Genomic DNA, 13,220 nt, shown 5'->3' with positions numbered 1-13,220 from the left:
GTTTGGTTGCTTATTTCTGTTATCCATAAAGAAGACTGTGTAAGTAATCTTGTTCTGTGCCAAGTTAGACATGTTAGTAAAGCTCCCTTGGGTTTAAACAGTCTTGAGGTCAGACATATTTCATCAAAAGGCTTTATATTTTATATTTTGTTGATTTCAATTTGCTCATACTGTGAAAACAGAAATGTTAAGCTGTCTTCTCCTCCCCTGTTCAGCTCCCATGCTGCAGCGGTGTCCTCTAACCCAGTTTATGGCTTTCATTCGAGAGTGGCCTGCTTGTGGCTGCTTGCTCAACCACGGCTGGCTTGAGAGTTCGTGTTTGAGTAGGGGCTCAGCCTGACATTACAGCCACGCCAGTCCGATGGCCGGCTCTGTCCCTTGCTCTAGTGCTGCTGCTTGTCTCGGCTTCCTGAAGCCAGGGAAGGGAGTGAAGCTAGCAAGAAACTTCCCCCCACAGTACATCCCCCTGGTTAGTTTTTGGCAAATATAACTTCCTGAAGCGGTGTAATGTCGGGCCAAATAAGTGCCAGGGTTAGCACAAGAGAACTGGTGGGAATGCAGACTGGGATGGCTTGAGACTGCCTATTTGGCAGCAGGTAGTCTGGTTAGCAGTGTGGTTAAACCATACGCTGCAAGAAAATATGTATTTGTGTGCAATGATCTAACAGCTTGCTGCTGCTGAACGGGGTAATGCAGGGTTTGCTCCTTCAGGCACTTCCCCCCTCTACCTTCAGCGTCTCATTCTCTGCTGTGCAAGCTCCCATTGCTCGTTGTTTGTGGTGTTTGTGTGACCCTGTGCTGAGTTGGTTCCATTTTCAATTTGGCCAAAAAGAAGGAATTTTTTTCTGCTGGATTAATGAGTGGAATATATTTACTGTGCAATCAAATGATTGCCAGAGCTGATGGAAGAGAGGGGACAAGGCTTAACAGCTAAATAATGGGAGTGGGAGTAGAGGAGTAAGCAGGATTACTATCTTTTGGAAGCAGACTGTTGGGCCACATCAACTATAAAGTGAAACTTGACCCCAAATCTGTCTGTTCCCATTTGTGCTGCCTTCCTCAGAGTTTAGGTACAATGTGAAACCCATCTGTTTTCGTTACAGTCTGTGGAGATGCTGTTCCTGTGCTTTGCATCAGATCTAGGAGTTATAAGTGAAAGAATCCACTCAGTTTAGGTCACTGGCCTGACACTGTTCATTCTTGTAGGTGTTGGGCTTTTTGCTGCTGGATCAGCGAGCCAAACCAGATTATTACCAGGCTGTGTGATTTATTAAATCCAATGCAAGGAATGTAGAGGGATTGCAGGGGCTGACTCCTGTTCATGGGCAGCTGGCAGTTAAGTTCTATTATGTGCAACTTGAAACTGCATATACTGTCTCATTTTTGAGGACAGAATACGATAATGGCTTAATCACCAAATTAGGTCTTTTTAAGAAATGGTTTCATTTTTTGGAAAGTGGGAAGAGCCTGAGAGATTGTTTCTTCTTTCAAAAAACCCCCTCAATTTTCATATAGAGTTGGGGGACTCCTTAAGGCTCTGCTTCCATGTTGATGACTACCTGTCTCGTAAAACCCCGTTACTGTGCTTTTGATGGTGTGCTTTATAGTGGAACATAGAAATTACTTTTTTTTTGCTAGTGCTTGAGTACAAATACCATCAGTAATTCTTTAAATGGGGAAGTAGTCTGTCTTTGGCCCAGAAACAAAACTGCTCACTGTAGTCTTGTCTGTTTTGCCCCCCCGTCTTCTCCTTTTAATCTTATATAAAATTTTTTAGGTCAGTACAGTTTAGTTCAGAAATCTGGAGTAACTGGAAGAAAAAAAAGAACTAAGGTACTGCTCTATGGTTCAGGTTTGATAAGGAAGCATTCTCATAAGAGTTCTTAAGAATATTCAAAGCAAAAAATAAACAGAAAAGTACTTTAAAATATTTTTCGAAGTGGCCTGTGAAAAAGCAAATATAATGATTTTGTAGGTTTTCTAACGGAGCTGCTTTACTACTATGGAAGTCAAGTAAACTTCTTCGTTATACAACTTTTTTTTTTTCTTGGAATCAATTTTTAGTTGAAGTTTTTATAATGCCAACTCTTAATTATGCCATTTCTCAACTTCTAATTTGCATTAATAAAAATTGGTACATCATGCATTTATAACAAGATTGTTACATTTTGAAATAAGTTTAAAAACTTGATCTGTTTTCTTGTAATGGTTGCATTAGCAACTATGTTCCATTGTTACGCTCTTATCTGCTATGTAGTCCACGTGTGTCACCACATTCAGCCAAAAAAGTGTAAAAAATGTATGTTCAGCAAAAAGCCACAAAGAGGATTGGATGCAGAGGTAAAAATCACATCTTGATGGTACTTAGTGTGCTGTCTTGAATATTTCTCTTTGGGGAAAGACAGTTGTTGGTTAATAGTCCCATTCAATGTGGTTGTACACTAGTGGTTTCAGATGCTGGAGATACTGTTTGATATGCAGTCACCACTGGCTTGTCGAATGGAAAGGGTTTAAATGCTTCATTGGAAGTGTGGTGCCTGGCAGGGATAACCTAGTGGTGGTGAGTTTGGCACCAGGCTGCTTAATGTTGAGCTCACACAGGGATCTTTTTCTTTTGAACTGCTTTGAACCCCAGAGCCTCAAAACAGACTTAGTTATTTAGAGAGTAGCCTTTCTTAGTAGAAGAGCCTGTAACACTGTTGTTAATTGGTCCTTTTGCAGATGCCGTTATGGATTTCGGCAGAAGTAAGCTTTCCAAAATACAGGTTATAGGTATTGGAGTATCAAACTCAGCTCCCAGATGCTACTTAATTATAGTTTGAATTACCATTTGTCTTTTAACCGTAGTTAATCTTAACATGCATCTTGAGGGTTCACCACGAGACAAGATTGAGGTATGACCTTCCTCCTGCTCAGTGCAAATTATACAGAGGGTAGGGACATGTGTTAGGTCAGTTAATGATAAAGAAGTTGCCCTGTTAAGAGATGGGATGTGTTGTATATGGGGCTTTTGGGTTGGTGTTTTCTCCTGGCAATGCTTTGTGTTCTTGATTTCAGGATTTGTTCGGAGGATGGTTCTTACTGTATCTCTCTCTTTAAGGCTTCGATAAAGGAAAGTTTATGGAATGGTGATCTTGAGAATAAAACAATTAATTACTAGTTTTTTAATTATATATACGTAATGTATGCTTATTCCCCACAAGCTAACATTTGCGTGGAAAGATTTTGCCTTTGTGTGGTATGGCGGAGAGACTGTTTTATATCTCAGCATCTCCTTTGTCACAGTTCAGGTTGAGGCTGCTGTGAAAAGAAGTGGTCCGAGCTCCACTTGCTGTTAGTCTTCCTCCTGCCCCTGCACTGCACTCTTGCTTGATCTAGCCCAAGTGTTTGTGCAGCTCGGATCAGGAATTGATCTGACTCAAAACAAAGCAAAGCAAAAATATTTGGATTAATTCCTTGTTTCAGTTTCCTGCCTTGCCACATGCCTCTGCTTTTGGCAGTACAAGAAAGCAGGCATGCTTTTTTAGGCTGCATTTCCCACTTAAGCTGTGAGCTACAGCCTTATGTACAGGGCCATCATGACTGATGTACGTTTCATAGAATGGAAACTTCTTAGTATTTCGAGCAGATTCCTAACTGAGCGCTGCAGGTGACCTCCTTCTGCTTTAAACTTTCTCCATTGAAACATGGGTAAAAATGTTTCTTCTGTATTTAGTTGCTTGCAGCCAAGCTTGTTTTGGATCACAAAGAGGCAACAGGCACTCAGATAGACCTCTTACGCTTTCAGCCTGGTGAAGTACAGTTTTGTATTAGTGAATTTTTTCTTCTCCATGGAATAATAAGCACTTCATTAATCAAGATGATAGCAGAGAGTACCAGAAAGTATGCATTGCAGGCAGTTGTTCCTGACTTCAGTTAATTTTACATGAAGTAATACCCATTAGTTATGTCCAAGAACCATGGAGTGGTGTTTCTATTACAATAGACTGTTACCTTCAGTTGTTTGAGTCACTTTTCTCCTGCTCACAGTTCAGCTAATTCTTAGCACTATACTTAATGAACTCACTCAGTTAATGTTTTTCAAACCTATGTTTGATTTTCATTAGCTCAGATTGTTTCACAGAATCTGCTGTATGTTCTAAATTAGTTGTAGATGTCTGAATGATTAAATCTTTTTGAAGATAAGAAAAAACTAAACCAGTTCCTTCAGGTGATTGTATTACATGGCTTTTAAGGAGAAAAAATGATTAGACAATAGGTAAGTTGGTTACCTGTTTGTTTTTTTTTCCTTACATTCAAATGGTCTTGTACATTTTTATACTAGTGACAAATGATGTTGTTGGCTGTTTCAGCAAAGAAATGTTGCGTAAGTGTAATGTGGTTTTGGATTTTTTCCCTCTGGCAATACTATATTGATCTGTTATGATTGCAGTTGCACTTTCCTCAAAATGTTGAATAGACAGATTCAGTGCTCGGATACAGCTTTCTGACTTTCTTGACTGACAACTCTGAGACCTCTTAACTGTCTGGATTTGTTAACTGAATGGATACCTCTCCACAGGGTTATTGCAAAAGGGTGATTATTTTGTTGTTTGGTTTTGCCTTCACAGTGTCCTATAACAACAAGCTCTTTCTTCCAGAACAGATGCTTTAAAATGTTAGGACAGGGGGCCCTGAAGCAGAGAAGAGCGTACAGGAAGGTGGGAAGGAAGCTGGGAAGTGATGATGCCAGAGACTCGTGTGCTAGGGCCCGTGTACGTATGCTGCTGCTTCCAGGAATGCTGGTGAAACTTGTGCCAAAACGTTCTGTTGTAGCAGTTGAGAAATAACGTATCATCACATGCATAGAGCATAGTCAGAGAGAAGACAGTTTACATCCTTGTTTCATTCTGTGCATATTCTTGCTTTTGAGATGATGCTAAATGGAACATTGCAAGTTAAATGTAAACAGTTTGGATGTTCACTTGCCACAAATATGAATATTAGTGGCTGAGGAAAGCTATATTTTTCTTTGAAATGTTGACTTTATTTCTGCTGTTCTGTGTACCTGGTACCTCTAAAAAAAGTACTCCTCAGTGCTGACACTTAACACTTGGCAAGAACTTGGCCTGTCAGTGACCTTACTGGTTACTGCTGTAACCAGTAAGCTGTTGTGAGTGCAGCATGTAATGGGGAAAACAGAGAATGACTCTGCTTCACCATCAGCAAGGCTGTGCTCAAACTTCTGCAAATGATGTGAGCTCTGTTATCTGCCATGTTGCAGAATGCAGAGAACTTCATTGAGCTCTAGAAAACTATTCTGAAGCAGCTGTAAAACTGTCTTCAAGAAATCAGCGTTGTGGATCGCAATCCGTTTTTAGAGCATAAATTAAGCTTGCTTTTTTGTCTAATGAGCAATTAATTGTGGTTAACTTCTGTTTATTATATTTCATGATGTTTAACTGTCAAAAAACAGAACCCATAGCATACTAAAATCTTCGTTACACAAGTCATATATGCATTTAGTTATCCTTCTGTTGCATCTTTAATCAAGGCAAATGGATGCTGCCCCATCATGCAGCAGTGCTTGATTTATCCACCTTTGTAGCAAAATGTGATGCCACAGAATGTCAGTATATGTGCATGTGTGTGACCCATATTGTTTTCTACTGTACACAGACTTATTAGTACTTAACTTCCTCATAATTGCAGGATATATTTTGTAATCCTGGTTTCCAGGTACTAAGTTTGGAGATGATAGAATTTTTGACAAGTATTGGTTTATGAAATGCAACTGTAACCATTAAAATGAATTATGTAGCACAGTTACTCAGCATCAAAACCATGCAAAGTTTTCTTCTATTACATTTTTGGTTTGATGTTACCTTTTCTTTTCTGCATTGTAACCAGCCTAATTTTACATCCTTGCAAAGGTTTATGCAACTTGCAAATCTGTGGATTTGACCATGAAAAAAATAACTAAGTTTTGCCTGAAAGGGACAAACGCTGAAAGAAATAATATAATCAAAATAATTTCCAATGTGCATTGACTACATCCAGTTAGGGATCAGAGCTTAGGTGGGCAGCAATAAATGAACAAAATATAATTATAACTTCAAACACATCTTGCTTGGCGGTGCTTTGCACAAGAGTGTCTCGTAGTAGTGTTTTGGGGAGAGTCATGGTAGCAGTGGAAATTGGAGGAGGAGGTATTTGTGGACAGATGGCATGCTTATATAAATATACTGTATGAAATTTTTCTAATTGTTTTCTTGTTACTGATAAATGCAACTTTTTTTGCCTAGCACAGAGTTTTCTTTTTTCAGATATGCAGTATCTATCTGGCATAATTTTGGTCAGATTTTGAAGGCATTGAACATATGGGCTCTAAGAAATCATTGCTGATTTCTAGCTGCTGTGAAAGATCTTAAGAATTATATTCTTTAATGCTAACTGCATTTGACCCTGGTTTTTCTCTACTTTCCCTTTGGTGGAGAGGATACAAGTAAACTAGTGTATTTGGAGGTGTGGTGGGGGATTGTTTAATCTTGCCTTTTTCTTGTTTCATGGGAAAGGTTTTTAACCTGAAAAGATGTCAGAAGTGACTTCTCTACTTTCTTTCCAGGAAGTGTGTAGTATTTGCTGTGCAATGAATTGCTCTCTCAATAAAAGAAATTTGATTTTTACCTTGACTGATATGAGCCCTGCTATCAGAGGGGTTGGCCTGGACCTAAGTCTGCTTGTACTCCGCTGCTGGTTTTGTTTTGCTGAATTTGCTTGTGGCAGGTGGGGATCACGGACAAGGAGTAACCCCAGGCAGTGGGAGAAGATTGAGCCAGGCTGATTTGCATGTCCGATGTGAGCAGAAATGTGCTTGTTAAAATCAGCTCTTAAGCAACAGCTTTTATCTGGGCCATGCTGTAAAGAGGTTTTGCACTGTTGTCAAGTGCAGGTGGAAGAGGTGTAAGTATGAAAGCAGAAGGCTGGTGTTCCAGTTGGCTTTTGGGTGCCCAAAGCTGTTCTCATTGAAATCTACTGAGTTTTCTTTCTTCTCTTTTAGACAATGAATATTATAAAAATTAGTACTATCAAATAGCTGTTTTTTTTCAACTCAAACAGCCAAGATTGAAAAGAATTTAAAATTTAGCTTGGCTAAAAGAAACCTCTTTGTCTTATCTGCACAGTTCATAAAATAGTACAAATTATGCTGCCTTTCCCTGGTATTTGAAAGATAACAATATACTTCCCTATTCAAGGTGCCCTTTTGAGGGTTTGAGAGATCTATAGTGTCATTTATCTTTTATGTTTGGTGCTCTGTGCCATAGAATGCTTCCGGTTTTTACTTCTGGTCTTCAGTATGGGATAAAGAAAAGGAACTATCTGAGTAATTAGGGGGTATGATTTGCTTAAAGATGGTCTCACTGCTAGCACTGAATAATCCTCAGAACAAAGACTGAAAGACTCACCGGCAATTAAACTGCATATCATGATCTCCCGAGGTTTTTCCTATCCCACAGAGAATCATGCGAGTCAAACTCCTCCGGTGTGTCCCTTTCTCCAGTGTGTTACTCTTTAATATAACTGCCAAATCAGTTTTAAGAGCAATTCTAAAATTTGTTTAATATGCTTTAATACTTTGTGAATCTCCTCTTACAGAGAAGAACCTGAAAGTTACATTTGAACTTGTTTTTAACTGTGCCTTGTTCAGAGGGTTTGTAGAAGGCCGTGGACAACTTGACACTTCTATATAAGCTTGTGCCGTTTGTAGTATAGTCCATACTTGGCTTTTCTCATTCCTTCTGCCTGTTGGGGGGTAGGGGTGTGTGTGTGGGGGGGGGGGGGGGGGAACCTACCTAGGATAATGGGAAGACTGAGCTAATGCTGATATATAGAACATGCTGGACAGTGGTGTGTGCTGGAGACCTGGCCAGCTCCGTGCTGGGTGAGCTCGTTCCTTTGGGCTTTATTAGCTCTGGCTTAGGGCTAGGAGCAGTTTGCCAAGATCTGGTTCCGATGGAGCTGTCCAGGTGGGCCCATGTGGATTTGCCAGCAGGTGTGCAGTGCTGGGCCTGCGCCGCGTCTGTGTGGCCCCTGCCCTGTCTGTAGGTTCACTGAGGTGCCCGGGAGAGTTTGATCAATTTAGCTCTAGCTGCGCTCAGCTTCACCAGAGCTAATAAACTCTTGCAGAGGCAGTAGGTTTCTGCGGTGTCTGCGTTGCCCTCGCTAAGGTCCTTGGCTCAGGGAATGCCCAGGCTGCGTTTGCACAGAGCTGGCTCCGGTCCATAAGGCTCATTGACTTGCAGCAGAAGTGGCTAAGTAACTTTGAGGATGAAGCACACCCTGTGAGCAGTGTTAGCGGTATTTCTGTGACACTGCTCTGGACTTGGAGTTTGGATAGACCTGAGCTGATTTTACAAGGGTTTTTGTGGATTAATACGATTAATCCATGTTAATTTATGTGGCTTTGTAGCTGCTTAAGCTTGATGAACAAATATTGGCTAATTGAAATTGTAAATTGCATTCTTAATGGTTCCTGAGCTGTGGCATGAGACCTGTTATCAGAAGAACATGGCTGTAGTGAGATGTTGAGGAAAGCACTTTGCTCTTTTTTAAAAAATTAATTTGTAACTTAAAGTAAAACCTTAATATAAAGTACATGACTAATGACTTAGTAGTAATGTATAACTTTATACAGCAATTCTTAAAGTAAAACTTAACATGAAGTTTTGATGCTGAAAGTTTTGCATGTTTTTCTTTTTCCTCTGATTTTTTTCATTTTTATTTATTTTTTATTTTTTTTAGAGTTGAGTGTCCTAAGTCAAAATGCTTCAGCAGAGAGAGCTAGAAATATTCTAGCTGTGGAGACTTCTCCTACAGACCTGGTGGGGGAGCAAGCTGCTTCCCAGCCTGCACCGGTCCAGCCAAGTGCCATCAATTTCTCCCTTAAGCAATGGAGTACTGAGATCAAGTAAGTTGGGGGCTACCAGGAGCTGCTGGTAGAGATTGCTATCTGGTGGAGGCCATGCGTATATGGTAGCTTTTTACAAGAACTGGGTGCGATGGGGTGGAGCAGTACATTGCCCTGCATCTCTTCAAGTAAATTGTTCCTTTACTATAGTTGCTTGTTTGAAGGGCATAGCTGAATGTAGTTATTATGTAGCATTACTGATCCCCGAAAAGGAGAATCGGGTCCTATAGTGCACTTTTAGTAATGGCTTTGCCCTCTGAACCCGCACAGGGAGCCAGGAGTTACCCGTAGTGCCCATTGCATTCTTCACTGATTCAGGCAGTAGTTTTGTATCCTTCATTGTGTAATAGAGCTGCTAATTGCTGGGGTTCCAATAGAGACATAGTATTTAGTGCTTATGAAGTATTTTTAGTGATGGAAATTGAAACAATATAAATCATTCTTCCTTTAAAATAAAAAAAGTGCATGGCACAAATTTGAAATCGGTGTAGTTTGAACTCTTAAGCCAAAATGTGGCAGACCCTTTCTCAACAACAACAACATCACATCTAACTCCCACACTCTTAATGAATTTACTCTTAATGTTAATTGCTTATAAAAAGCAGTCCTCCTAGCTTTCAGCTCTCCTGTTACCATTCTTAACTTTTTTTATACTTTGTTTTCTCCACATTGGATCTTCCGCTTCTACTCAAAGGATATTACAGTGCTATTACGGAACAGTTCACAAAGCAGAGCTGTGGCTTTGGTAACTAGACCACATCCCTCTTGAGCCGCCAATAAAATGTTGTTGTTCAGTTTCATCAGCAGTGCTGAGTTAAACAGATTCCTTTTAAAGCTTTCCTGTTAAGCACAGAGATCTGAGAGATCACAGGGTGCGGGGATTTTTTGTGTGTTTTTGTTTTAGGTTTTCTTTTTTTGACAACTGTGTAGAGTGCCATTTAAGTTCTAGAAAAGGTATTGGTTATGCCTGGATTAAGAAACATCTGAATCCTATTACTACATGTCCTGTTTCAACTGGTAGCCTTGTATGTCGTCTTGGTTTTGCATAGCTGCTTTGCTTTGATGAAACTTAAATTTGGTCATTAGACAAGGAAAACTACATGCAACCACTTCTTTTGGAGATAGTTCTAGAAAGCCAGAGGTGCTCTTTCAAGTATACTGTAATTTATCTCTCTTTTTGTCTTTTTCTGAATTGCAGATGATATGCTTTTGGGAAGTCTAGCTAGAAGGGGAGTGTCAGGGTAAGCTTCTCAGTGTTGCCTGGTTGATGTGTTTAATGTTTCTCTGTAACTGAGCAGAGCGGCTAACAGTGGAGCTGTGGGTTGGGGAGCCCTTTTGGTTAAAGGGAGAATATTCCTGGTGGTGGTGGCAGCGCATGCTGTAGTATGGCATTCAAGAGGTGGACTTTCTCTGTAATGCTGTGACTCTGATGGCTTGGAGTCCTTGCAGGTCTCTGGGAATAAATATATGAGAAAGTTTCACGCAATAAAGCTCTTTCAGGCTGAATGTCTTCCTCTCCCCTCCACTCTTTGGAGATACTCAGCTACAATGGTTCATACATTTGAAAATGTTCATGGAAGAATAAGATTTGTAGTATCTAATAACAGATTTTTAAAAACTCTGAACCTCTTCTATGGAGTGTTCTAGTGCCCTCCATGTGCTCTGAATTTCAAAGCAGGCATTGTGTGCAGGCTGATGGCAGTGGGGCTTTGTGTCTGTGTCGAGTTGCCTCTTATGTTCAAACTTAGTCTTCTGGGCCTTTGAAAAGTTGTTTTGGAGAGGATTTTCAGAGCAGGCAGCTAAAACTTGAAGTGTGTGTGATGCAGACAGCTGTGTACTGTCTGGCCATGTCTTCTGTCAATGGGAGAACAGTCTGTCAATGGGAGAACATCTGCCCTTCTCTCAGAAGTTGTTTAGCTGCATGATAAAGTGCTTGAACCTCTGAGCTTATTACTGTTAGCATGGACCTTGCAGTAACCTGTCCCTGAAAGCTATGGACTAGTGTTACCTCTGCCTGTTGTGAACCAGCAGGGCACGAGCACTTAACTTCCTCTACCAAGTGAGATAAATTTGCTCGGAGACTTGAATCTGTAGCAGTTCTTAAGTCATCTAGCGCCTATGCTATCTTCACCAGAAAGATGAATTTTCTTCAGCACAGGTTTGATAGGGACAAGTAGATTTTCTTTCTAATTGCTCTGCTCAGCTACTCAGGGGTATAGCATGTATAACCTTAATTTGGACTTTTGTGTAAATATTAAAGATAGTCATAATTACATGCCTCTTTTTCCAGCCCACAGAATCTTTCGCATTCAAATTTGGGTTGGATGATGCCCAGCCAATAAGCACAGCTATTCACTAATGATGCAAGGGTCCTTCAGACATGAACCTTTCTCATTGTACAACTTTGGTTTATCTTCAGGCCATTTTATGTTGAATGGAGCACCTGTGGAAAAAGCATGAAGTGATTGTATAAGGTCTTCTATCTTAATATGGGCAAGAAATCAGATTGCATGTACAACTTCATTTGTCACTTCTAGATTAACAGGTGCTCTTCTTTTAATGGGTTTACCAGTATTCTTTGCATATGTACCACAAAGGTCTGTTTAGTTGTATTGGACCACTATTAGAATCTGGACAAGATCATTAATATTTTCATAACAGTAAAAAAAAAATCAATAGTTGAAAATTAAAATGTCATTTTATAGTACTATGACTATAAAAGCTGTTGGCAAAAAATATTAAAATGCTAGAAACTCAGCTATAATAATTGCGGGCAGCAGTATTGTAGTGCTTGGTTGTTCTCCTCCATTCTCCTATAACTTGCTGCAATTTTTCTGTGATCACTTTTTAGAATGTGTGCCCTATTACTCCTGGCAGGATCCTATTGGATAGTGACTAGTTTTATTCCCACTATCAGAGGATGAGTTGGAGTTTTTAAAACTTCAGTTTTCTACATTGCTGGGAGCCTGGTTTTGTTAAGTGCCTAATATATGCCTTAAGTGCATCCTCTTTGCTCTTTGAAATGTTTGACATGTTTACCAGAGAAGAGGCTATTGCTGTAACAACTGCATTTGCATCTGAAGTAATAGTGGTGAACTAATAATTGGAAGGAAATGAAGAATACATCTGTATTTGCTGTAGTTAAAGCTGAAACATGCTTTTCCATTTTTAATCTATTTTCAAGCACTAATTGGCATATACAAACATTTAAGCCTGATTTTTCTCTTAACTTTGTCAACTCCTTGTGTCTTTCATTTATGCAGAACAGACTTTGAAACATGTTGAACTGTAATAACCTTTAAGTTACACAATCACACAATAAGACTTAAAAACAAAACAATTTAAAAGATAGTCAGTAGATCATGGGTTTAGATTTTACATAGTTTGTCCAATTACATTTGGCATGCTGTGCTTAGGGAAATAATTTTGTTTTAAAAGAAATCAACTACCTATTTTTAATCTAATGGAAAACAATTAAGCCATGCCACTACAGTCACTTAAAAATCCTATGCAAGAGCTTTACAAAATTCAGCATCGTCTATGATAATGCATGTGCTTAACAGCAATTTTTGGAAAAATGTTTTCTACAGTTCATTTGACTTGTTTTTTGCGATTCTTCAAGCTTTAATATGGATATGATGTTTTTAAAAGGTGGCGCTCAGACAGGTTTTTAGATTGAAGTTGTTCAAGAGCAGAACAGATGGTTGCAAGATCATGTGGTAAGAGATCAGCCACTATTCAGAGTAGCTGTAGAGGTGCCAGATGACATTTATGAGTTTTGGGTACCCTAGGAAATATGTTGGTCATCACCCAGTTTCGTCTGTTTGATCTGAATGGGAGATCTAAACAATGAAATAAGGCTTCTTGCCCATCACAGAAATTGTGGTCTTGCTCACCAAAACAAGCCATAAGATTAAATATATTGTATAATTCAATATTTGCCAAGTTTGCAAGTTGGTTGTTGAAGTAGTTTTATTAACCATCTTTAGGATAATTTTTAAGTTGTGCTTAATCAGTAAACCAGACTAGCTATAGGAACTTGCACTGTGCAGTGATGGGCCTATAGTTCATTTTGATGCAGTGTCAGGTCTTCTGTGAAGCTCTAGGCCTGGGTTGGGTCATCAAAGGATGTGCAGGTGTTACATGGGCTGCTTCCTGCTTAAGGTTTGCAGAATAAGAGCAGAGTCAGTGTGGCTGATAATGAAGCATTTTAGTGGGCCTCCATCTATAAAGACTATGGAGAAAATGCTGAGATACTAAACCTGTTTCTTTC

At 39.6% G+C, this 13,220-nt stretch overlaps 1 protein-coding gene across 1 annotated transcript in view; it reads left to right on the top strand.

Moving 5' to 3' along the window:
- The window catches only part of TBC1D2B (TBC1 domain family member 2B), a 41,158-nt gene that overhangs the window by 6,746 nt on the left and 21,192 nt on the right, over positions 1–13,220 (top strand). The window contains exon 3 of the mRNA XM_067305799.1: positions 8,782–8,947. Within this exon, the coding sequence (XP_067161900.1) occupies positions 8,782–8,947 (166 nt within the window). The remainder of the gene's footprint in view (positions 1–8,781; positions 8,948–13,220) is intronic.

Source organism: Apteryx mantelli, chromosome 15, assembly GCF_036417845.1.
Source record: "Apteryx mantelli isolate bAptMan1 chromosome 15, bAptMan1.hap1, whole genome shotgun sequence".
Lineage (NCBI taxonomy): Eukaryota > Metazoa > Chordata > Aves > Apterygiformes > Apterygidae > Apteryx > Apteryx mantelli.
The sequence above is the reverse complement of the archived record's forward strand: the minus strand, read 5'-3'. Positions and strand labels throughout refer to the sequence as shown.